This window comes from Podarcis tiliguerta, assembly GCF_965153285.1.
Source record: "Podarcis tiliguerta genome assembly, chromosome: 1".
In the NCBI taxonomy this organism is placed as follows: Eukaryota; Metazoa; Chordata; class Lepidosauria; order Squamata; family Lacertidae; genus Podarcis; species Podarcis tiliguerta.
The window spans coordinates 27588980-27614504 of record NC_139534.1 but is presented as its reverse complement, the minus strand read 5'-3'; the positions used below and the strand labels follow the sequence as shown (position 1 = coordinate 27614504).

The following is a 25525-nucleotide window of genomic DNA, read 5'->3' as shown; positions in this document are numbered from 1 at the left end:
TTATTGGGGATGCTGTGCAGTTAACACCCGCAAGATGGCAAGTCCCTCAAATCATTTCTTAATCTATTTATTCTTTGAACAGTACAGGGAGGAGATCCTGTTCAGGGAAGTTTTTAATCTGTGATATTTTACTGTATTTTTTGTTTCTATGGAAGCCGCCCAGAGTGGCTGGGGAAACCCAGCCAGATGGGCGGGGTACAAATAATAAATTATTATTATTATTTATTATTATTATTATTATTATTATTATTATTATTATTATTATTATTATCTGCACACAAATGAGCAGGGGGCAGCTTTCAGATTTCAAAAAGTTATTCTAATTTGAATTGGCATTCCTTCTGTTGGCAGCTGAGGTGGGAGAAGCATGCACTGAGGATATAAATCAGGCTAAGCCTGAGTGAAAGGGTCAGCTGGGGTCACTGGCATTAAGATATCCACCGTCTCAAGGACCTGACTAGTGCCAGTAAATGCCTGGAAGAAAATCACAAGACTGCCAGAAAGATGTAACTGTGCAGGTGCTACTGAGAAGCCTCATGAGTTGAAATCCCAACTACCATCCATTCTGAAACCAGCATAAAACCCGAGAATCGAGTGTTCTGACCCTGCAATGAGCTGGAGAGACATCTCTGCAGAGTGTAAGTACAAGTCACGGAACAAAACCAACGCCTTGGCAAAATGGTTCAGAAGATATCGCAGTCAGTGTATTGACAGGTGACTATCATATATAGTCTGAATAATCAAAAATAGATCCCACTCTATGAGTATTGTATAGATGATGATGGTGACCTTCATTTTATTTAATTTATTGATGTTGTTGCTGCTGCTGTTACATTAATATCCAGTCTCTCTTCTACCATGGAACCCAAGGCAATGTCAATGTCTTTCTTAGATAGTCATCTCAGGAAAGTGGTGGCCTCAGCTATCGTCAGACCAGGCCCTGAGATTTGTTCATTGGTGATTCCTAAAGTAAGTGTATTTAGGTTCGGTGTCTTGCTCTTTCAAGGGAACAATCCTCAGTCCAGTGGGACCTACTCACAAGTAAGTGCACATAGGGCTGAAATCCTTACCAAAACAATTATGGATGTGCCTTAATGATTCTGCCTGAGCTCCCTCCCCCATCACTTAAAGCAGGTCTGCTCAGTTGATGACCCAGCAAGCTAATTCTACCAAGAGCTTGATAATGGGAATCCTGCCTGGGGTGACATAGACAGGTTGTCAAGGACCTGGTATACCACCGTCAACGGCTGCTGGGTGAGCTATGTCTGGCTCAGTGGGTCATGAAATGGGCAGTCCTGATTTAAATTCCCCTTTATCTTTGGCCTGCATTTCATGTGGCTGCTGTAATTGGTGCTCTCCTTGAGCCTGCTGGTTATAATTAGTTTTCTATCTGACAGAGATTTAAGAGATAAAAGGCTCATGGAGATAGATCCATAGGTACTCAATTGCAGTGCCTTACTAGTATCTTATGCTGATGACACCCCATGTGAACATCAGCATAAGAATTTCCTGGTGGGAGGATAAGTGGAGATACCTGTGGTGTTCCTTAAAGAATTTATCAAGCATTTCTACAAAAGTATCAATGTGGGTATCGCTTTGAGGTAAAGCTTTTTTCTGGCCCCACTTATCACTAGCATGTGCCACTCAGAATGTGGCTTTACTCACTTCTGACATCAAGTGTTTAGGGAAGCACCGAAGGACCACATATTTCTGCCTCTTTCTTCTTGAGTTTTGTTCTGCTGATGGTTTGTGTGCTGTGTCTTTGTATTTTTTTAGGGTGAACGTTTGTGATTTATTTTTACCGGCTCTTAATTTTTATTTTTATTTTTGTACTGTACTATATTTTAATTGTATGACACCTTGGGAGGGTTTAAATAATTGCTGTAAATCAGGGCATTTTTTCAGCCGGAACTCAGTTCCGGCCCCTCTCAGGTGGGCGCCATTGCCATTATAAAAGAATAAGGGAGGCATTCATGGTGAGTTCCGGCACCAATTTTTTTTAGAGAAATAGCATTGCTGTAAATGTTTCTGGCTATATTTGCTGACTTTATTGCTTACAACTTCCCTGTGTAATTCTAACAACATGCCAAGATATCATCATTACATCGCCTCACAATTAAGAGCATTCATTTGCCCAAGCAAACATGTGTTTTGCATGCTTCATATACAAAGATGTGCAGATAGAAAACTTCCTTGGCATCACTTGCTGAATAAACACTGTGACACATTTGTGTTACAATGGTCAGGCTAATGAACGGCAGTCAAGAAAGAAAGAGAAAGAGAGAAAGAAAGGCACTCTCACACCATGCTAAATCTAGTCTCTGATAGATCAGACTGTAGATTGTCAGCACCAGTATCAGCATACAAAACACAAAGCAGAGGGGTCATTATACTCACCAAAAAGTGCCCAAAGTTTACGGTTTGCTCAGGGTTGCGATCTGTTTCCATTGCAGAATGGCATTGTGGGAAGTAACAGAAAGAACCCAGTCCTCCACATCACTTGAGAGCCATCAAACTCCCCTCCCCTCTCCCTTCACTATCCTGTGTTCATCATTGCCTTGAATACTAATGAATGTTCACCACAATGGGCACTGCCCCAACTGCTAACTGAGCTCCCTTTTTTCACGTTGAAGGGTTTTTCAGATGGGAGTTAGTGGCCAATATAGAGCAGATGCCATCTTGAAAGCAGCAGAGAACTACAGTATTGAGAAACTGCTGTGGAGGAATCTGCTCCTCCAAAGCATGTTACTCTTGGATACTATTCAGGTTGTGCCAGAAGTCTCTAGCTGCCAACTTATACTGACGGGAAGATTCAATGAAACTGGAACAGGAAACAAAAGCCTCTGTGAAGTGCCCAAGTTGACAGGAATGGTGAGCACTTGTGGCAGATAGGTCCACACACTGCTGTCCTGGTGTTGTTTCAGATGGCGGACAGATAGGGATGATGGCTGTCATCCTTTCCATCGCAGTTTGCTGGTTCATCAGAGACTGCCTAAAAGTGGAAGGACTGAGGGGTAAGTATATTGTCATCACTGGATGCGACAGTGGCTTTGGCCATGCCCTGGCTAAGTACCTCGACCAGAAAGGATTCCGCATCATTGCTGCGTGTCTCTCAAAGGAAGGAAGCCAGGAGCTACTAGCCAACACTTCCTTGTCATTGCAAACTGTGGAGCTTGATCTAACGGACCCTGGCAGTATTGACAAGGCTGTGGAGTTTGTGCGGGCAGAAACTGAGGGTGCAGGTAAGCAGCCTATAGAACACAGCCTTGCTTTCAAAAGACAGGGGGCACCTCGAGGCAACCTGAATTGAGCATCCATTCAGAATGGTTTGCTCAAAACTTCTCCAGATGGTCTACAGTGTCTGTGGGGTTTAAATGACATACGCTATTTCTCGAACATTAAGCCTGATTTGAGGCACCTGGGCTCCAGAATTCCCTAGGTATATGCATTTTAGATTCATTTCAGTTTTTAAAACACAATTATACACAGTGCAAAATGTCAAGATAAAAGTGTTGTTCATGTGATATCATTTACTTCTGCTAGTGTAAGAATACATAGTGTAACAAATTATTATTCATATATAGATATATAGTGTAACAATCTGAGGTCAGGACAAGTCTCCAAACCCACATTACCAGTTCATTCTCTGATATCCTTTCCATGCTTCTTCACATTTTTTTTTATTATTATTATTCCTAAAATACTCAAACAGGACTGTATGGCTTGGTAAATAACGCTGGGAGATCCATACCCATGGCCCCCACCGACTGGATGCAGCTGGATGATTTCTACAAAACCCTGGATGTCAATCTAATGGGGCTGATTGGGATTACCTTGAAGCTCCTCCCCCTCCTGAAAAAAAATAAAGGAAGGATTGTCAACGTGTCAAGTGTTCTGGGCCGCCTGGCATTTCTAGGGGGTGGCTATTGTGTGTCGAAATGGGGAGTGGAGGCATTCTCTGACACTTTGCGGTGAGTTGCCATGGACTTGTGGGTGACAGATGGTAGATTACTACTGTCTCTGTGATCATAGAGTTGTAGAAGGGATCCCAAGGATCATCAAGTTCAACCCCCTGAAATGCAGGCATCTCAACTAAAGCACCCGGGACAGATGACCACCCAACCTCTGCTTAAAAACCTCCAATGGAAAGAGGGTTCACCACCTCCTGAAGGAGTCTGCTCCCCTGTCCAACAGTTCTTACTGTCAGAAAGTTCAATCACATCTGTGACTGCCTGCAACTCAGGCTGAACCGACTGAAAAGTATAATTGTGGGTTCACATGGAAAAGAAAACAGGAAGGCCAAAACTCATTTGTCACAACAACTATTTATAATAGCCAGTTGTAGGATTACTGTGGAAGAGGATGCATCAGGGCTACAGCGTGGAAAAAGCTAAGTCAGGAGCATTTGCTTCCTGTAAGGGTGGCACAATCTTGGATTTGCAGGAGGCAATATGCAGGCACAGATTCCACCTACAGTACCCCATTCTGGGTGAGAAGCCAACATGCCAGCCCTGTCTGCTTGACATGCATAAGGTCCCATGTTCAATCCTCAACATCTCTGGCTAAGAGGATCTTGGGTAGCAGCAGGTGATCTTAATCTCTGCCTGGTATAGCTTGATCCCATTTATTCCAATGGGAAGGGAACCATAAGCAAACAAATGAGACTCACGTGGCCTAACTTTTACCATTCTTTTATTAACATCCAGCAGGACATTGCATATGCCACGTGCATCCTCTTCAGTTTCACCTGCCCCACAGCCTTAAGATTGCACCATTAATTGGATTGGTAAAACCCACCACAAACTGATGAGTTTTTAAAATTTTTCTCTTAGGAGGGATATGCATCATTTCGGAGTAAAGGTGAGCATTATCGAGCCAGGATTCTTTAAGACAGGAGTAACTAATATAGGGGACATTGAGAGAGACCTACAAAGACTGTGGAACCAGCTGACTCCAGAGGCCAGAGACTCATACGGGGAGAAATACTTCCTTGATTGTAAGTGCAAATGTCCAGCACAAAAATTTGGGATGGTTTGAATGCCTGCATTTTATTCCAATTATGTGATGATTTCTGCAAGGATTACTTGGCGTTATACCAAACTTAATGTTTTGAAAATGAATCATTTCCAGCTTTGAATCATTTTGTTGACTGTGATGGGAAAGAGCTTCGGTTTCGATAGGGAGGTATGGGGTGGGGTGGGAGGGGACCCTGAACTGTTTCCCCGAGTTGGAATGCCATTGATCAAATGCATTGGGAGATACATGCATTTTCAAAAGATCACACTTCATGAAGGCAGAGAAAAGTGACCATGGGGAATTATTATTTGGAGCACCAACTCATAGCTCAATGGTAGTGCATAGCGTCGCATACCAGAGGCCCTGGGTTTAATCCTTGGCATCTCCAATTACAAGGACCAGGTAGCAGGCAGTAGGTAGGATCTCTTCCTGAGACCTTGGAGAGTCAATTAGATGATACACAACTAGGTAGGCAAATAACTTCACCTGCCATAACTTCACCTGTGCTCTTCAACTTAGCTTTCACAGGATCTAGGGAGGTCTTATAGATCCTGTTATAGTCAAACATTACAGGTCACATCCAAAATATCTTGCTATATGTATATGCCGTCTCTTAAACTGGATTGCATTGACAAGGGAAACGGAAGGGCACCTTCTGAGTGTAAAATAATCTTGGTGAATTGTGAGGCAGGCAAGATCTAACAAGCTGCTGAGCAGAGTCTTACTGAATCAGCATCTTCAGTGCTGAAAGTCCTCCAATCTTGTCCAAACTGTAATGTGTTACTATGAACAGAAACTGGCAAAATGCAACTTCACAATGCTACCTCTAGGACAAGACTGGCACAACAAGACACCCCATGGGACACATTTAGAAAAACAGGTGCACAGATGACTCAAGAAATTTTGTTAGCTGCAGGTAATGGGGTTTCACGCTGTATTTTATGCAGACTTGACTGCTGTTGAATGAATGAGGAGTTGCTGAGTTTTATGCGCAGCATGACTAGTGGGGTAAAAAGTGTTTGCATCGCTGCTTTAGAACTACAGTTGTGTTTTGATTTCTGTTCCCTTAGCTTTAAAAATCTGGATTTTCACTTGATTTGATGGGGTCTTTTATCTTCCTAGCAGATTTAAGGCTGCAAAGGCTATCCATGAGAAGGCTGTGTGATCCTGATGTTTCAAAGGTCACAAAGTGTATGGAGCATGCCTTGACCGCCAAGTACCCAAGGACGCGCTATGGAGTTGGATGGGATGCAAAGTTATTGTGGCTCCCGCTCTCCTATGCCCCCACGTTCCTCTCTGACGCAATGCTGAGAATGCTTTTTCCAGTTCCAGCAGGCGACAGTAATCCAGCAAAAAGATATCAAATAGATGTTTAAGGCAGGTGAATGTGCCAATGTTTTGAAGCAAACTGTTGTCTCCATGGTGCTCTTATAGACTCTTCTATCTTGCCTGGTGAATATAACTTCTCTGAAATTTTTAATCACAAAATCATAGGATTGTAGAGCTGGAAGAGATACAAATCTAAATGAAATAAAATACAACTGCTCAGTGTTGAGGGAAATGCTCATGCTCATTTTTGCTTGTTTCGCTTGTTTAATGCCCTGGCATTAAAAGCAGATGCTGGGACTGAGTCTTGGCACAAATTAAGCCCAAAGAGTTTACAATGCTGAGCTTCTTAGAATTTTTTTCTATTAGGAAATTATTGGTTCAGTACATGATTTGATGTGCACAATGGTCTTGGAAAAAGGTCAGGATAAAGGTTTTGTTTGCTTAAGGTTTTCTGATTAATCATTAAAAACTAGCTCAATTAAGTTTACCTCCGTTCACCAGAAAGAGAGGAAGCCACACAACAGGACAGTACAGCAGCTCAAGAAAAGAAAATCCCACATTTTCCTCTACACTACTGTGTGCGAATGCCACAGATTTCTGTTAAATGGCTTGAAAGATACCTAAATGGAACTTCCCTTCAAGAAATGGCTTCTAATTAGAGAAGGTTGTTTGTCCTTGTGCCAGGCCCAGGTTATCATGAATGAAAGAACTGAGATCTTAAAGCTGATGTAAGAGCACTGTTGCAATATAGATGTCTCCCAAGTTTATTACCCATTCATCAGCATTTTAGTGCAAATTTATAATAAGCACATTTTAATACACCGTTTTGACTAATTTACATTTTTGCAAGCCATTTATCCTAATATAATGCACTTGGGATGTTATTTTCACTAACAACATCGTTGTTATATATTATGCCGTTCCCATAATATATACATTTTGATAAATATTGTTCATCTGGAGAACTAACCACAAAATCCAGGTACATGCGAATTTCTAAGGGTAGCTTTTTTTCCTTTGCATCACTTTATTTCTTCAAAACTGAACACTTTTCAATAATACACACACACATAAATGGCCAGCAATTTTAGTTGGTATATCATTTGGGGGAAGTGTGAATCAGATAGTTTCAGCTTTAAACATGTACTGAATCAAACTTCTCCATTCTTGGCAGCAACAGACCTTTACTCCTCATGCCATACAGCTTTGCAACTCACCGGTTTGCTGAAAAGCTACCTGCATAGGTCTTCTATGTGATTATGGATGTGGCTATTGACTTTTCTGTGCTTGGACTAAGTAAGCACATTTGAAGCCACCACAATACCAGGGAGGGGCACCGTGGCCAATCACTAGCTCTGTCTCACAATAAATGACAACCATGTCCTTAAGAGAGGAAAACACCTTGATTCAACCACAAAGCATTTCCACCACGATCACCCTCTGCAGACTTATCTCTACTTACTTTTATTTGGCTGCTAACAATCCCACGGACCTGAACTGAACAGTGTACCTTTATTTTATCTTATTTGATAAGTTTTATATATTGCTTAATCAACAACAAAAGTTTTCATAAAGCATTCATAAGGATTTTTTTTTAAGTTGAGGAGTTTTCTTGTTCCAGTTTCCTGAACTTATCTGTGCTTAAAAAAAAAAAAGAATTTGGGGAGTTCACACCTCTTTAAAAAATAAAGTAAGGACATGCCACCACGAATGACCACTTCAAATCTTTCCGATTTGCATGTGATTGTGCTGCAAGTTCCCTTTTCTGCCATTTTCTTTTGAACTACAAACTATGTATAAGCATATCTAGCCTTGGAGAAATGGTGGTTGTTTCCGACTTCTGAACTCTACCCAGTAGATGAGAATGCGGCTCAATGCTCTACAGTCCATCAATGATAACACAGGCAATGATAAAACACACATTAGATTTATTCAGCAGCAGCATTTTCCAGTTTTCTAATCAAAGTACGTATCAAGGTAATAAAACCAAGCATATTAAAAGAGGGATAGCCCTTGATTTTGAGAATTCAGGTGTGTGTGTGTATATATATATATATATATATATATATATATATATGCTCCAAACAGCAGAAGTCTAGTCTGTTATGAATTTCGAAGCCTGGCGTTATTCTGAGTAGCTAGGTCTGGAACACTAAATGGCAGCTCAGACTATTCCTGGAGTGGCACATACAATTTTCCTGAAGGGGTTCAAATTATGGCTACAAAGCAGTCTTGATCAGTAGTAAAAACTAACAAGATGTATAGTACAAGGCTGTATCAGTAAAAATGGTTTCCCTTTCTATTGTTGCCCAGCTCAGGAAATAAATAGTTGACAAATATCAAAAATGTTCGCATGTAAAACATCGGAGACGGCTCATTTTAAAGCGTACCAGCACTGTTCATATTGCTATGGCACAGAAATCAAGCATTTTGGATAGCAGACTAAAATTGGATTTAACCATACACAAATGACTTGCAGAGGCTTCAGCTGAGAATAGAACTCTTCCATTGATGACCAGTTAAATGTGGATGCAGCAAAAATGTAAAGCATACCCCAGCTTCCTACAGACATTTGGAATGACAGTGTATAAAACTGGGACCTTAAGGAAAAGATGATGTCTGAGGGGGAAAAGGATTCTATTCCCAGCAGGAAAAATATTAGCCCGAGAAAAACATTCTGTGCCACTTGTAATTCTTTTGTTGCCCAAGAAAAGAGTTGTGGAAAGTGTTTATGTTCTGTTTCGTATCATACAAAGAGGCACCTATTTTTCATATGCTCTGGTATGTAAAACAGAGATGGATAGAAGAAGCACCAGTGCAGACTTAGCAGAGCGCTGCCTATAAATATATGCTCTGAAGGGCCACCACCTTCTCCTCTATATTATTTAGTATAATTAATTACATAGGGGGTGCACCCCTCATGATGCAGTTTCAGAATAGATTCATACGAAAACATCGACATCCAGATAATCTTTCAGAAATTTACAAATGTACAGTATATTTATAACATTACTTTCAGAGAGTGTCAGTGCAAAGATATACATATAGTACACCGTGATAATTGCTCATAAAAATAGGCATTGACATGTGTAAAAAATAATAACAACAAGGCATGGTTTCAACAGATGTCTCCAGCTAAAGGCTAAATATATTTCTTTATAAAGAGATGTGAACCATTTTTTTTTCCTCCTTCTGTTTACAAAAATATATGTGCAAACGAGTGTGCCTAATTATTCCCTATTTGAGCTAGTTATACAACAGAGTCCTCTTTGACGAGATTGGCGGTGTCTTTGAACGAATCCTCAGTTGCTGTATAGGCTAACGGTTGATCTCTTTTGAGAATGATCTTCTGTGGCAGTGATGGAGATGGGGGAGGGACACTTTCAGCATCTCCCCTATGTTCCTTATCCATCTGAAACAACAAAATGTATTGTACGATATGCTCTGAACATAGCTCTCCTCAACTGACGCCTCAGTTTTAGTGACATAAGCAATAGATCAACACACACACACACACACACACACACACACACACAGATCTCATATTGATCTATTGCTTAACGTGCTTTACAGAGTAGAGAATAGGTCTGAGGGACCTAAAATCTACCATTCAACACAGGGGAAACAGCAGAGGCAGTGGAGACAGGGAAGCAAGCAGCAAGTCACTAATACATAGACTTAGTTACAGGCTCTGTTACACCTGGGCATGGGAACTAGGGGCCTGTGGCAAAGGCTTCACAAGCATGGTGGGTACTGAGGAAGGATCTGAAGGCGGATTGAGAATTTTATTTATCCTCCAAGGCAGCCTTTCTCAACCTGTGTGCCCCCAGATGTTGTTGAACTACAACTCCCATCACCCCTAGCTAGCAAGGCCAAAGCTCAGGGATGGGAGTTGCAGTCCAACAACATCTGGGGACCCACAGGTTGAGAACCGCTGCTCCAAGGATCTCAAGGCGGTGGACATGGTTCCCCACCTCCCCACTTAATCCTCACAAGAGCCCTGTGAAGTAGATTAGGCTAAGAGATGGTGACGCTGACTTTGTTGTCAGAGGCAGTTCCAGGCTTGTGGAGGAGAAAAACAGCGTTCTCTTTGTGGGGGGAAGAGAAACTGAAGACCTTCAGAAAGGGGGTGCAGCAGGAGAATTGAAGCTTGGGGAGGGGCCTCCTCATCTGCAGTGAATGGTGTGTCAGGGAGACCTAGTAGTGACCACAGTGCTTTAATTCCCGTCTCATGCTCCCTCTCCTCTTCCTTTGTGACTCAAGTTATGTATCTCGTATATCGACACATGCACATTCTACTCTTTGTAATCTCCAGTCTTCCTTCCTTCCTCTTGTGGAATGTATTGCCACAAAACTGATCAGTACATATGTACCAGCAGCGAACACTTTATGTGCCTCTGATTGAGGAGCACATCATTCACATGCTTGTTGCTGCCGATCCAGAAGTGGCTCAAAAACAGAGTGGAATCGGGGGGGGGGGGGGGCTTATGCAAGCTCTGCCGACGCACATGGGAGTCAGGAACGGAGGCCCCCCCCCCAATTGATCTCTGCCTGTAGTCTCATATCGAACAATCTTACAGGACATACAGAAATCCTTTCTGCTATGCCCAGAATTCTTCTATCTTACACATTCCAGAGTACACACTGCTTGAGAAAGAGAGCAGAGCAGCAGAGGGCATCCCTGCTGAATTGAGGTCCCCAGAGAACCTGACCTACTTCTTAGCACTTGATTCCAGTGGAAGATGTGTTGGGCTAAGGCCTGGGAGCCCAAATCCTACCACTGTCATGGTGAGGTTCATGTTCATATGCATGGCATTTACGGAAGGGTCCATGCCCTTCAAAAAATGGCTTCTAATCAGAAAAGGTTGGTTGTCCTTGTGCCAGGCCCAGGTTATCATCAATGAAAGAACTGAGATCTTAAAGCTGATGTGAGAGCACTGTTGCAATATAGATGTCTCCCAAGTTCATTACCCATTCACCAGCATTTTAGTGGTCCATGCCAGTTTTACGTTTTAAACCATCTGTCATAATGACAGACCAAGCGACAGACAGACAGATGTCATCCAGCACTGCCTTTTTTGTGTGTGCCAATAATGAATTTGAGCAAATTGACTTTACCTCTGAATAGATTGGATTTTCAAAGTTAGTACCCTGCTTCAGTTTTCTTTTAAAGAAGCTCCACTTTGACTCCTGGAAGTGTAAAAAAATAAGTTTGAGACTTTGCACTTATTTTTAGATCAATGGTGATTCAACAAACACAAGCTGAAAATCGGAACTATTCCAAGAAATTAAAAAAGTCTGACTATTTAGCACCTGGTTTAACCAAATGTCAAGGATGATCATCGCTGTTCCTGCAGCACAGACTGAGGCAAAGGTGGAGAGAAGAAAGACTAAAACAGATGCATGGCGGAGTTAAACAGGCACAACTTTTAGTTACCAGATCTGAACCAGGCCAAAGAAGAGAAGAAGAAGAAGAGTTTGGATTTGATATCCCGCTTTATCACTACCCGAAGGAGTCTCAAGGCGGCTAACATTCTCCTTTCCCTTCCTCCCCCACAACAAACACTCTGTGAGGTGAGTGGGGCATAGAGACTTCAAGAAGTGTGACTGGCCCAAGGTCACCCAGAAGCTGCATGTGAAGGAGCGGGGAAGCGAACCCAGTTCCCCAGATTACGAGTCTATCGCTCTTAACCACTACACCACACTGGCTCTCCTGTGTGCATTAAGTGAAACACAAGAGGGCAAGAAGAGAAATAAACAGGCATAAAAGATGCAGATATTTACAAGGGATGACTACCTTTAGTTTTGGTAAACAAAGCATTCTTGGTGCGTATCTAAATTATATGCAGTATCATGGAAGGCAAATATTACTGGCTGATATCCAATGAAGCAATAATTAGAGCAGACCCTTTGTAATCAATGCACTTAAGCTACTGACGCCATTGATTTCAATGGGTCTGGCTCGGAGTATGGATTGGATATCCCACATTCATGAATCAAGTGCTGTATGGCACACTTGACATCCAAGGGCTCTACTAAGCAGGATGCCTCATTCCCCATATTCAATCCTGGCACATTTTGCCGGAACAGCCTTCTATTACCGGTGCTGCATCTGTACTTGCAGGAGGCTGAGGAGCACTGGGAGATAATGGCGTGGCATTCCCTTCGCTGCTGGAAGCTGTTACCTGTTGACACAAAAGTGTTTGAGAAAACAGCAAAAGCATGCGAGCGATTTAGTTTCTTGGTGCATTTATATACAAGCTGCCTGCCAAAGCACTCAAGGTGGTTTTTTAAAAAAATACTAAAGCAAATAATATAAAATGTGACATTGACCAGGTGTCATGGACTGGTTGGACACAGAGCTGGGGAACCACCAAGGGAGTGATCATGGAGAGAAGAGGGAGAAGGCTGGGAGGAGGAGGTGTTGGAAGATGAAGAAGTAACAGGGCTTAGTGAGCAGGGAGAGTCTGTGGCAGAGGGAAGTCAAGAATAAGGGGGCAGAGGCAGATGCTGAAGCAGGAGAGTAGGAAGAGGAAGGTCAAGAGGGAGATATGAGTCAGGCTGGTGAAGAGGCACAGGTGTCTCCTGCTGCTGCTGCTGCTGCTGCTGTTGTGACAAGCTCCTCTCCTCACTGGTCTCCCAGAACCAGGAAAGGCATGAAGAGGGAGGAGGTGAGATTAGCGCTACACAGGCACAATCTCCGATTGCTTGCAAGAAACTCTGGAAAGCAGGAGAAATAAATATGGCTGCTGGGAGGCAGAGACCTTTAGTCTTGGCAACAGATTTCACGGAGTAGGGGACCTACAGGGCATGAGCTGCTGTGTTCCACTAGGCCTGAAACTCAGCCAAGTCTGTGAAGATTGTGTTTCACTAACTCCAGCTTTGAATTGTGCGATTTACTGACTAGCTTGCTCTGGGATACCAAGGTTGGGAAGGAGGCGGCAGTTTAATTGAAGGAGCCCCTTGGTGTCTTCTCTGCCTGCCTCCCTTGTTCTCTTCCTCCTTCTCCTCACAGGAAAAGATGGTGTCCGTTGGGCTGTGTGTGCGTGTGTGTGAAATCAGACAATCTGAGCAGAGCAGGCCCTACTGCTGTCTTGGGCTGCCTGCATTGCTCTCAAACATCTTCAACCCTACAGATGTACTTTCCGAAAAAGGAAGATTGGCGTAAGCAGTATCAAATGGTTAATAGGCTAGGAAATATTAAAGACCACCTATTATGTTTGTCCCTTACTTGTGTGGGAGGGGCTACGTTCATGTCCCCAGCTCCTCCGTCTTTCGTCGCATACATCGGGTTCTCAAATGTGATTGGCTGCTTCCCAGTTTCAACAGCAAAGTTTTCATTCTGAGAACAACAGTGAGATGCTCACTTCCAAATAATATTGTGTGGTTTTCAAGTAAGTTTTAAGCAGAGTGGAATTAATGAACCCAACCTAGTCATGGTCATTAATTTCACTGGGTCTCCACTGAGTAAAATATAGCTGAATACCACCCATTAATTTTATAAATTCTTAAAGCAAAATGTAACAGTAACGTAAGAATTCCATGTAATTTTAATTCTTCTGGGATAAATATTCTCTCTCTTTTAAAAAGAAACAACCAAAATATAAGCATTATATGCTCTAGAATGTATTCAACCCAGCATGGAATTTACTATACATTATTGTTTCCAGTGACATATGAAACGAATAGTGTATGAGAGTATCAAACCAAGCCAATTCTCCTAAGTGTGGCTGAAGGATGATGCTACATAAATCATTTCAGCTGGTAAAAATAAAAATATTTTCCCATCAGTCACTAAAAAATGCCATACAACAGAAGGCAAGGTTCTACAAATCAAACATATTGCAAGAAAATACCTCCAAAACCATAATTTCCAAATAGATACCACACTGTAGAGCAGGGATGCGGGAACCTGTGGCCCTCCAGATATGGTTGGACTACAACTCCCATCATCCTGTGCTGGCTGGGGCTGGTGGGCTTCGGAGTCCAACCATCACTGGAAGGCTGCAAGCTCCCTCTCTTGGGTTCAAAAAAACCCCAAAAGAATCAGCTAATTAATGAAAAACAGGAGGATTTATTTATTTTTCATGGTGGGAAAATGACTACTTTTGGAGGCCATGTGCATTAGTCTTTGTTTTACACTGGGAATTTATGTTCTCCTTGAGGACAGAAGGTTAGTTGGCATATGGAAGGGTAGGCTGAAACTTCAAATGAGTATCTGACAATGGAGGAGATTCACCTCCTAGGTGAATACGGCAAAACCCCCATTTTAAGGAACTAACAATAAGAACATTGCAAACGTGCCGTCTAAAAGCTGGCAAGAAAATTATGGAAAAAGAGGGAACTGAACTCTCTTCCTCAGGGCCTATGAGGCAGAAAAGGCAGGGCATGAAACTGCTCTCTGACAAAGGCACAGCCAGCTGCCTTCCTGTTTTGAAGGAACAGAAATGGACAGAGGAGAGCCAGAGTCTGTTTTTCCTCTCAATGGCAGAAGATCAGCCTGCACAAGGAGGCTGAAAGGCAATGCATTTTAGGATGTGAAACCTCAATAGTGCCAATTGATAGTAATGTCAATTCCACTGTGGCCTGGAGCAAACTGCACTGGAAAAATAATATTTACTATATCCTATATTTGTCTGGAAATGAATTCTAGGGTCAGGTGGGGTGTGTGTGTGTGTGGGTGTGTGGGTGTGCAAGCCCTCCTACAGTTTCCCAATCAACAAGAATTCCAGTGTACAACATTTCCCAACAACTCCACGTGTAGAGAATTTGCTGGTGCGATTTTTGGCATAGTTACGGGATCTTCGATATAATATTCAGAGACAGCACAACCGCCTCTGAAAACACAACTGGCTCTTAAATACACACATTTATTTCAACTGAACGTGTGCAAGAGAAGTTCATGCAAACAGGGTGGTTCAAATCCAAGATCTACCAGGGTGAGACAGTTTGGATCCAGTGGATCTGAGGCTTTCTGGGCTCAGAGGGCCTAAGCTGCTTTTCAGTTCTCACCCTGGCTGAACTGGAGATATGCCAGCATAAGTTCTGCACCCTGGTTTAGCTGGTGGAACTCAAGTCAGTGTTACTTATGCCAAAAGTGGTGTGGCAGGGAAATCATGGGAGCAAGGAGAGACTTAGGTAAAGGTAAAGGTACCCCTGCCCGTATGGGCCAGCCTTGCCAGACTCTAGGGTTGTGCGCTCATCTCACTCTATAGGCCGGGAGCCAGCGCTGTCCGCAGACACTTCCGGGTCACGTGGCCAGCGTGACAAGCTGCATCTGGCGAGCCAGCGCAGCACAAGGAACGCTGTTTACCTTCCCGCTATAAAGTGGTACCTATTTATCTACTTGCACCCGGGGGTGCTTTCGAACTGCTAGGTTGGCAGGCGCTGGGACCGAACGACGGGAGCGCACCCCGCTGCGGGGATTCGAACTGCCGACCATGCGATCGGCAAGTCCCAGGCGCTGAGGTTTTACCCACAGTGCCACCTGCGTCCCAAGGAGAGACTTACACCTACTCCAAACCCCTTTCAGCTCAGGCACGTGACCTAGCAACCTTGCAAACACTCAGCCCGGGGGGAAAGGATGGAGTAAGCTAAATTTCTCTAAATGTTTGGATTGGGGGAAATATGCACCAATAGCTAGGATTGTTCTGGAAGTGTGACCCTCGTTTTACAAAGTACTGTACGCCCATTTTTGGTAGGTAAAGCATTTCCCCATCACAATACTACGGTGAGAGGGCAAAATGAGACACTTCATATGGGAAAGGGGGGAGGGAATTCTTACCATTTGCATTGCTCTGTCAATAGCAGATTCCGCTCCAAAGCCAGCCCCACCAATGTCCATGGTCACATCAGCTCCAGGGCGGAATGTTACCCCACTCCCATTTTCCGTGGATTTTACAAGAATGCTTAGGCTTTGAAAATAAGAACATTTTAAAAAAACAACACCAAGCAGAAGATGGTTTAATAAACATTAGTTTCTCATCGTGTCTTTTTTAAATCAAGTTTTAATTGTTGGGAACTGATGTGATAATAATAACTCATATGATTAAAAAAAGGAAAGTCAAACTATTTCTTGAAGAAAAGCATTTCTAACACTCTATTGCTACTTAAACTGAGACACTTAAACATATCTCTACTGTGAGCCAAATGTCCTCAGGGGTAAGGGCTGGAAAAGTGTGGATTTGTTGATATGGCAAGATATATGGGTTCACTGCAAAAGCTGCACAGGGCACCTCCAATCTTGAACACAGACAGCCGCTGTACCCATGTTTCTTGCTCTGTCCCTTCTATAAGCTGAGTCATGAAGAACGTCTGGGTATGTATTGGAAGGGCAAATGGGGCTCTACAAAGACGTGGCAGATAGCCAACATAACTAAAAACTTCTTTATTTGTTATCCGGGATGAGCAGCTAAGCGACAGCTGGATGACGCCGTCAGTTTTCAACAAAGACTTTGTGAAGGACAGTGCTATTGATTATGGGTATGCAGAGACAAGTGGAAAGCAATCTAGGCACTGGAGTCCAGCACTCACAAGGTATCAGTAGCTAAATCTGAAATCCCAGAGACATGAACCAGAAAATACACAAAAAGTTGTGTCTACTGTGACTTCATGTTTCTAAGAGTGTCAATAAATTCTTGCTCTTCCTCCAATTCAAAGCAACTCTAAGCATATTTTTCTTGCAAGTGAACCACACTGAACATGGTGGGACTTACAGGTAAGCATATATATAGGACTTGCAGCTGCAGGAAATGATGCTTCGAAACATGTATGGTTCTGTTGCTTGTTATTAGCAGAGGCCACCGTGAACCACTTTTAACACCTTTAATGTGTACAACAGCAATATATTGAGACATTTAGACCTTGCAATACCTACCTTGGAAATTTGGGAAGCGAAGGTAAGAGAGAGCCCGTCCGTCTGTAATTTAAAAAGCCTCCCACAGCCAGAGATCCAATGATGATCGTCAGAATGATGGTCAACAACACGGCCACTGCTGCTACCAGAGAAGACAAAGGGTAAGCGAACGATACGGAAGATACCGCTCAGATGTCAACACTGCCTCGAGAATAACTTATAGACTGGCTCTCTCATGCAAATGTTTTCAGGCCTGTGCTTGGTTATTCTGGATAAAAGTATAGTTCAAAGCTTACTTGTCCCGGGAGGCACACCCCTCGACAATCCTGCTTCGCAGTAATTTCCAGTATAGCCATACGGACATCTGTAAAAGGGAAGCGAGATGCCTAACTGGAATTGAGTACTAAAACATTGGCTCTATTTATTGCCCTCTGTGAGGTAAATCGGCATGGCATGGTTTTTCAAACTCATTCCTTAGTAATTACATGTTTCAATGGGAGCACACACACACACCTCTGCTGACTGTTTACTTGGAAATGAGCATGGAAATGAGCATGTAGGAATGCTGAGTCACAAATGAAAAAATTCGGCTTTGTAAACATTAAAGAAGATTTTGTTTCAGTGGAGTATCAGTGGCCCCTACAGGCTCAGCTGAACCTAAGTGTGTGTTTCTTTTTTGCTGTTCTTAAGAGATATTCCTTTAATTGGTAGAAAAGGCATCTGAGCAACTTGTCCTCTGACCCTTTTTCTTAAAAATAAAAACCTTGCTGCATTTAAAATTGTCCATCTTTAAGGAAGCGTCTTTGCTTGCCGTTTCCCCATTTCAGAGGCAGCAGATATTCAGCTTTACAAACACCTTTAGAATGAGGTCTTAAGAGCTACAATGAGCAAAAGCCTCTTTTGAGTTGAGGGATCTGTTCTTGGGCTGTACCATTTCAGACTGCTTCCCCTCATATCATTTACTCCATGCAAATTCAAAGCTAGAAAAGGGTACCCTACAGCTTTCGCCCCAATGTGTTAGTTTTGAATGTGTGCTGTGGGATGAGGAAGCATTCAAACATTCCACACACCCCTTTCACCTGCAGCTTGAAATGGCACAACCCAGCAATGGATACAGCTCATCAGTGGGGCTGATGCTCATTGATTCTGGTTTTCGGTACCCATGAGCACTGAATACAAGAAGAGGCTATCAAGAAAGCACTGACTAGACCTGCTCCCTATGCCACTGACATACATGTGGGCCATGATGCGCCCTGGCCAATGCAAGATCGGGACCAGTCTGAGCATACGTAGATGCATGGGGTTCCCTCTGCGGTGATGGAATCTGCAGAGAGGACTTTGTTAATGGGCACCCAATAGAATTCCAAATACACAGAAGCTCTGGCTGACCAGGGTTCCTGTTCCCATGGAGGAAGCATTATGCGGCATGTATGCATATAGCTAGCCCATCAGACTAATGCTGTTCATGTGTCAGAAGGGTGCAAGTATGTGACTGGTGTACATTGTTCGCGAGTCGTCTTGAGTGCATATTGAAGAAAGGCAGGGTAGGGAAATTTTGTAACGAGCATCTCTTTTCGCTTGCAGACTTTGATGATGAGCAGATCTTCATGTGCTACATATCTCACCTGGCCCTTCCATATAAACTTACTTGCATTTAGGAAGCCCACTTTCATCAATGTAGCATGTCCCTCCATACATGCACCTACAGGCAGGAGGCATCGTAGGAGGAGATTCAATGGCTATAAAAATGGAGAGCATGTGTTAATAGTCTTTATGTACTCTGCAAAACATAAAGCACCTTATCAATCTCCAATTATTTCCACCATTTCGGTACCTGCATCGCACTCTGTCGAACTGCCTTCCACAAAACGAGCTCCTTGTGGGCAGGCACAGGTGTATCCTCCAGGTCTCAGCAAGCAGAGGTGGCTGCAGACATCCTTGCATGGATTGGACACTGTAATGATAAACAAAGACACACCTGAAGATCTTTTAGAAGAGCTAATGGGATCCTTCCAACCAGACAATAGGTTGGGAATATGGAAGCTGTAGACTCAGTGGAGACACAGTGCTGCTCCATAGGCTTGCAGACTTGTCCCTCCCCCTCTCATGAAGACATTCTCCCTCCCTGTCAGTTTCTGAACCAATCGGTCATGTTATCTCTGCACTGGTGTTTCTGTCATTCGCAGTTAGCGCCAAGCCACAGTTTGCAGCCATGACCAGAAACAGATACTTCACTAACAGTGGTTAGTGAAAACACAGGCAGTCAAAATGCAAACCGTAGTTAAGTTACAAAGCTCATAAGAAGGGAAGGACGGCTGCATAAGAGGGGAAGAGAAAGGAACAGGGAGCACCCGGCAAGCCTAGTTTCCTAGAAGAATTAAGTTGGTGCCAACCTCCTGGGACAGAAGCAGGCACTACATGATTAACGTGTCTGAAGGGCACCTTGAGTGTTTTGCCCCATTTCTATCCATGGCATACACCTCAGGTAGTGTCTTGCTGTTTTAACTACACTCCTAATACATGCTATTTCCTGTCCTCCCCTACAGAGCCCCAAATGGCAAGGGCAGCTACAACATAGCCCATGCCTGAGATGGGCGATGGAGGCAGGCAGGTGAATTCATTACTGCCTCTGCCATGAGATGAGCATGATGTGCAAATGATATATTGCGGTAATAAAATGGGAACAACATGCTTCCTCTCTGGCTCACAACCAGCTTTCTTGGATGTTTTAAGAAATACGATGCCATTATTTTCTTCCAGTTATTGGTCTAATGATTGAATCGCGAGAAGCTTTGTATGAAGAGCACCCTTCCAAAATGGTGCTGCACAAGGTGGGAAGTCTCTGTCCATGCAGATGTGTGCTCAGTATTCAACCATGCCCATCATTCATTTTATGGGCAGAGGCCAATTCCCCGCCTTGCCCTTTCTCCCCAGACAGGTGATCAGAAATTCTTAAAATGGACAGTAACAACCTTCTCTTTTGGGCATGTGGAATCTCTCTCATCTGAAGGGCCGCATTCCAACGTGGGCAGCTTTCCAGGGGCCACAGGAGAAACAGAAGTGCCTCACCCAGAGAAAATAGCCCCTCCTTTATTGAACTCCACCTCTCCTTCCTATTCTCCGTTTGTGCCATGAAGAACCATAACAACACCATATCACAAAGGGGAGAAAATTGTGTACAGTGGAAACACGAAAAGGAAGAAGGCTTAATTCACAGTTCAACCAGAAAGGCTTATTCAACAGCTCACTCGATGAGGACTCTGGCTAGCACCAGTTCTATGCTTTCAGAAACACCAATATCATGCGTGGAGAGTTGTTGTAGGCTATTAACATTTACATAAGCACTAGGGCAATAAAACTATACCAATGTATACAAGAATGTATGCTTTTTTTCTGCATATTTTCACTTTTGTCTGTATCTTTGTTGTTTGCTCCTTCGCACTTTTCCTTCTTTTTTCTGTATCACTTTATTTCTTTTAATTGAAATCACCTTAATAAAATATAAATATTTTAAAAAAGCAAAGATTCATAGATGATGCACTATACAAGGCTGGCCATTACCTGACTGATTGCATCTATGCTGGTGATAGATACGGACTTGAGTAAGCCAAGGGTTTATAGTCAGCATTTTTACTTTCTCTCCTTTCCCAAATTTGTCTTCTTTCCAGACTTCCCCTCTTTCCTTAGATATCCAGTATATGTGACCCTCGAAGACATCAAGGCTGTATGGGCTGCTAACTATTCGGTGAAATAAAATAGCAGGTTAAGTTAACATGCAAAAGGAGAGCAATGTTGTTGTGGTCTAATGAACATTCATGAAACCAAAGTATACCTTCCACCACATCATATTAGGGCCATTTTCTAAGATTTCCTTCTAGTGGCGATTAATGCATGCTTTGGAAGCAAAATCACAGTGACCTGTGGGAATTTCACAAGTAAACCCGAAGTACTTTCAAAAAGACTTCAGGTTTTTCCTTCACAAATGAAAAGAGCACAGGAATCTGCACTACTTGCCAAATCTATACCATTGCAGGGGTTCTCAGACTTTCTACTCTGGCTGAAAATTACCGAGGCAAACAAAATGGTGGCAAACAGAAGTAGAGCTTGGCATAATCTGCAGGTAATTACTGACATACTTTTCTACTGAATTGTAATCCATCTTTGAAAATTGCTGAATTATTTGTTGCAGCATTTTGCTTGCGGCAAGAGATTGCACAGCTTAACTTTCCTCAAGATAAATGCAGACATTTGCTCTGGGCGCATTGCTGTATGCTCTGGAGGTGTTTTACCCATCTCCTGCCATTTCTTCTCATATTCTCCTTTCCATGTTCAACTTGGACCTGTTCCCATACACTCACTGCAAACTGCATGTTTCATTCATCCCTCCTCCCTTGTTCCTTTCACATTCACTTCCTCCTTATATAAAAGCTTTCCCTTCTTATACCCCTGCTTTCTATCCCCAATTTTCACTACTACTAATACCTCATTTCCTTCAACACCTCACCTCCTTTGGCAACTTTCCCTCAGTGGAGAGACCTTCCCCCCCAAAAAAAACTTCTCTGTTTCCTGTCCAGACCTTTACTAGAAGTTATTGGTACTGGCATTGGTTGAACCAAAAGCACTAATGGTTAGGGAGTGGTGTTGTCAAGTGTGGTGGCACTGAGCTGGCTATGACACAGAAGGCCACTTGAAAATTTGAGTAATAGTTCAAGTCCCTTGTCCCTCACTTCATCAATAATAACCACCCTGCCCCCAGCCACCTGCCACCATAGTCTCCCAAGTATCTTGGGGGAAACTTGGATTAAAATTGCCTCAGTCCGTGTTCATATACATACGTCCATGCAGAACAGTCTTCCTGTCTGTTCCATCAAATCTCATTGATTCAATTAGGTTTTCCTTCATATCACTCCAGTAGAGTCTGTCATTGTTCAAATAATCAACTGAAAGGCCAGTTGGCCAGCCAAGGTCTTCAAAGACTAATGTCTGCCTCTGTTGCCCATCCATCCAGGCACTTTCGATTTTGGGTTGCCTTCCCCAGTCAGTCCAATACATTAGCCTGAGGAAAGCAGAATCGGCATTTTTAGATGGTAAGATACAACATAGCAAAGCACACAAACACTATGCAGAAAAAGAGAGAAATCTCCATGAAATGAGAATCAGGTTGGTAGGAACTTGGCAGTTCATGGCTGACCACTTTTTCCCTCAGAGAAATATGCTCCAGAGTCCTTTTGTAGCTATCCAACTTTATTTCATATTGTGTGCACACGGCTCTGTTTATCTGTACTTGCTGCATTTCATTTTATTGATTATTTCTACAGTATTTCTTTGTCTCTTTTATCCTTTCTGCAACCTTGTAAGTAAGATTGAGAGATTACGATGTACCTAAAATCAAGACAATGGTTTTCACAGCAAAATATCCAAAGTATTGCCTCTCTGTTGCGCCATGAAATTATTTTTTGTTTCTAAGAACCATTCTCTTTTTCTCTCTTTTGTGTTTTCCACCATTAATTCCCTGCTAAACTATTTCTTTACAATGTGCTATTTCATGTTACATTGATAAATATTCCCTTAAAAATGATAACAGTGACTCCCATCAGAGGAGATTGGCACCAATAACTCAGACAGACACTAATTATGCTTGCTGTTTCTAAGCTATGTGGACTTTGCCAATGCACATACAATGGAGCCCAATACCTAGGCGAAGTAAAAAGCTACTAATGCACATCAATATGAGGATGATTTGCTTCTGAAACTTTCCCACAATGTAAGGGTTTATTGTGGCCTATTTTGTTTGTTTGTTTGCATGCTGCTTGCTTTTTATGCCCGTTTTTACGACCATCTGCTGATGAGAAAGCTATCAGCTGCGCTAAAACAATTATTGTGCAACACAGTTAACCCTGAACTGATGTACTGCTTGTTATATGTAATTGGAGTGTAAGTGGTGACTTTAGTTATTTATCAGTTCAGTCGTAAAGACAAAACAGCAGAATTCAGCACAAGGGTCCCAACAACAGAGGGGAGGGAAACCATCTGCCCCGCTTTACTGAGGTCTGTCTCTGCTTCCAGTCGTGACATAACAATAACCACGAGAAGTCTTGTGACATTTGCCCATCGCAACCTCTGTTAGTTATTCAAAGTATTTCAGGTAACATATAGAATATAGATATTATGGTGCATTAGATATTTCCTATTCATTAGACATTTTAGACAGTTCATGCAGCATCTCCTTTCGTTTATATTCATGCTTTAAGCTGCCAAAATGCTTACCCAAGTTTGGGGTTGACAGCAATAGCTGCTGGTTGGTCCAGCGAAGAGTAGACAAGCCACTTTCGGTATCTCCCATCAAGCTTTGCCACCTCTATTCGATTTGTCCCAGAATCAGTCCAGTAAAGGTGCCTAGTTGAGATCCAATCATTTTTTTTAAAGAAAAAATGAACTGTGTGTTTTGTCAACATCAACTACAGTGTATGGGAAAGGCCTTTAAAAAATATTCAGTAGTAAAATGCGAAAAATTCAGAGAAAATGCCAAATAAATGTGATACAATGCACACAAGTTTATGGTTGCTGTGTGAGAGATGTAAATCCCCTTGTTCTAATTCCCCTATTTGCTCTGTGTTTCCCTCTCAGTCCCCTGGAACAAATTTGGGTAGGCAGGGAGAAGTCCCACTTCATAAGCTAAAGTTGTTTCACTCATTAAATTACATTGTTGGGATTCAAAACCTGGTTTCTGGAGCTCACAAAAGAACTGATATTAGATCTGGAAGAGATATCAGATCTAATGCAGATGTGGGAAATAGGATCTGATTGATGGGATTCTCCTCCCTGCAGACCACTTGTGGGTACAGACTGGTTCATCTGTCAATCATCTGATGTCACAATGGCCCAATTTCAAAGGAAAGAACTCAGGAGTGCTAATTCAGGAGTGCTGTGTTTGATTTTAAGCTGAAGCTGTGCTCCTTTTCATCAAAAAGTCACTGCTTTTTTAATGTGGCACCTTTTTGTGTGAATTTGGCATAGTAGGGGGTTAAAGAAAAAAGATGGCAAATTCCAAATGTGCTGCCATTTAGATGCATGGGGGGGGGGTGGAGTTGTGCTCCTGACTCTTCCTTTTGGCCATGGCTTCAAGTTTCTCATGCTTGATGCCGTACACCTAGTAAAGTGCACATGGGTTGCCCAACGCGGCAACCTCTTGAGGTCTTGGAAATGTTTAATTAGTGGTTCCCTAGCACTGAAGAAAAGGGCATTAAAAGAAATAATTAAAAGAAGCTAAAGGTCAGAAATCAATCCTTCATTGTTTCAAAACAGGTAGAGTACCCTAGATGAGCACCTGCACTGATGGTTGGGACATATATGTTTTGAATGAGTCCAAGACTTTTAACCAAAAAGGTTACTCTATTATCAAGCTCTTCCAGCCTGACCTTTGACTCCAATTCCCATCAGCCCCAAGCTGCATTGCTAAAGCTCAAGGATGATGGGTATTGTAGTCCCAACATCTGGTGGTTACCAGGCTGGGGAAAAACATTCATTCATATATGTGTGTGTGTGTTTGAAGATGAATAAGGTTTTCTGAACCATTTTTATTCAGTTTTTGCTCTTACCTCCCAACCCAATCCACAGCTAAACCAACGGGACTGACCAGGTATCTCAGGTTCAAGTCAACTTCTTTCACGGGATTATTTCCGCTGCTTTCAAATGTGGGGATATAGGCACGTTTGATGGAACCAAACTCTGAACCACGCCCCATAATGCTGTAGTATATGACACCTGTGGAAAGTTCAGAGATCACTTTCCTTTTTTCTGCCATTAGAAACAATTCATCATTTACTCAGGTCAAGATCGGACCCCTAAGATCACTCAGTGCTTCTGTTGTAGATATAAGGCAAAATATAAGTGAATTGATCCAAATTCTGACTAGCACCTAAAATGGGCACTTTTAATGAGGGGAACCCCATAACACCCTAGAGACCCAATAACTTTATTCCAGAGAGGAGACTCAGAAACAGGTAACAGGGAGATGGTTATATGTGAAGTTGAATCCCCTCAAAATATTTAATTAACAAAGTTGCTGTGTGTAAGGAACAAGGTCAGCTCGCATAACAGGCCTTTCCATCCCTCCCCTTCTCATGTGTGCCCCCTAAATCTGCTCTGGAGGGTTAGGGGAAAACCCAGGCTTGGGGGGGGCATGGAAGGGGACATGCAGGGGAAAGAGAGGGGATAAAGTCCTGTTGCACAAGTGGGCCTCAGTCTCTGCTAGCATACCCCAATTAGCGTACTGTTGAATTCCACCCATTACTTTTGTTCCCGAGGCCAGATAAAAAAAAGAAC

General features: G+C 42.7%; 3 protein-coding genes across 4 annotated transcripts in view; 1 reads left to right on the top strand and 2 right to left on the bottom strand.

Annotated features, from left to right (window-relative positions):
- Positions 1-2682, bottom strand: part of ABCB11 (ATP binding cassette subfamily B member 11) — a 77281-nt gene extending 74599 nt beyond the window's left edge. The window contains exon 1 of the mRNA XM_083405647.1: positions 2394-2682. The gene's annotated coding sequence lies outside the window, so the exon portion shown is untranslated. The remainder of the gene's footprint in view (positions 1-2393) is intronic.
- Positions 500-6549, top strand: LOC310664198 (retinol dehydrogenase 5-like). 2 transcript variants are annotated; one of them, XM_083413003.1, is made up of 5 exons: positions 500-638; positions 2925-3242; positions 3713-3971; positions 4833-4996; positions 6142-6549. In XM_083413003.1, exons 1-5 carry the CDS (start codon positions 611-613, stop codon positions 6390-6392), a joined length of 1020 nt encoding a protein of 339 aa, XP_083269129.1. In that variant the 5' UTR covers positions 500-610; the 3' UTR covers positions 6393-6549. The 2 variants fall into 2 exon arrangements, with proteins under 2 accessions (XP_083269129.1, XP_083269128.1); XM_083413002.1 differs by having other exon boundaries at positions 6139-6549.
- A 1704-nt stretch (positions 6550-8253) lies between these two features.
- The window catches only part of LRP2 (LDL receptor related protein 2), a 144549-nt gene continuing 127277 nt past the window's right edge, over positions 8254-25525 (bottom strand). The window contains 13 exon segments of the mRNA XM_083404211.1: positions 8254-9757; positions 11464-11535; positions 12447-12530; positions 13577-13687; positions 16130-16259; positions 17222-17342; positions 17497-17564; positions 18849-18939; positions 19035-19154; positions 20762-20938; positions 22036-22256; positions 23468-23596; positions 24799-24964. Of these exon segments, the coding sequence (XP_083260337.1) occupies positions 9596-9757; positions 11464-11535; positions 12447-12530; positions 13577-13687; positions 16130-16259; positions 17222-17342; positions 17497-17564; positions 18849-18939; positions 19035-19154; positions 20762-20938; positions 22036-22256; positions 23468-23596; positions 24799-24964 (1652 nt within the window). The 3' untranslated portion in view covers positions 8254-9595.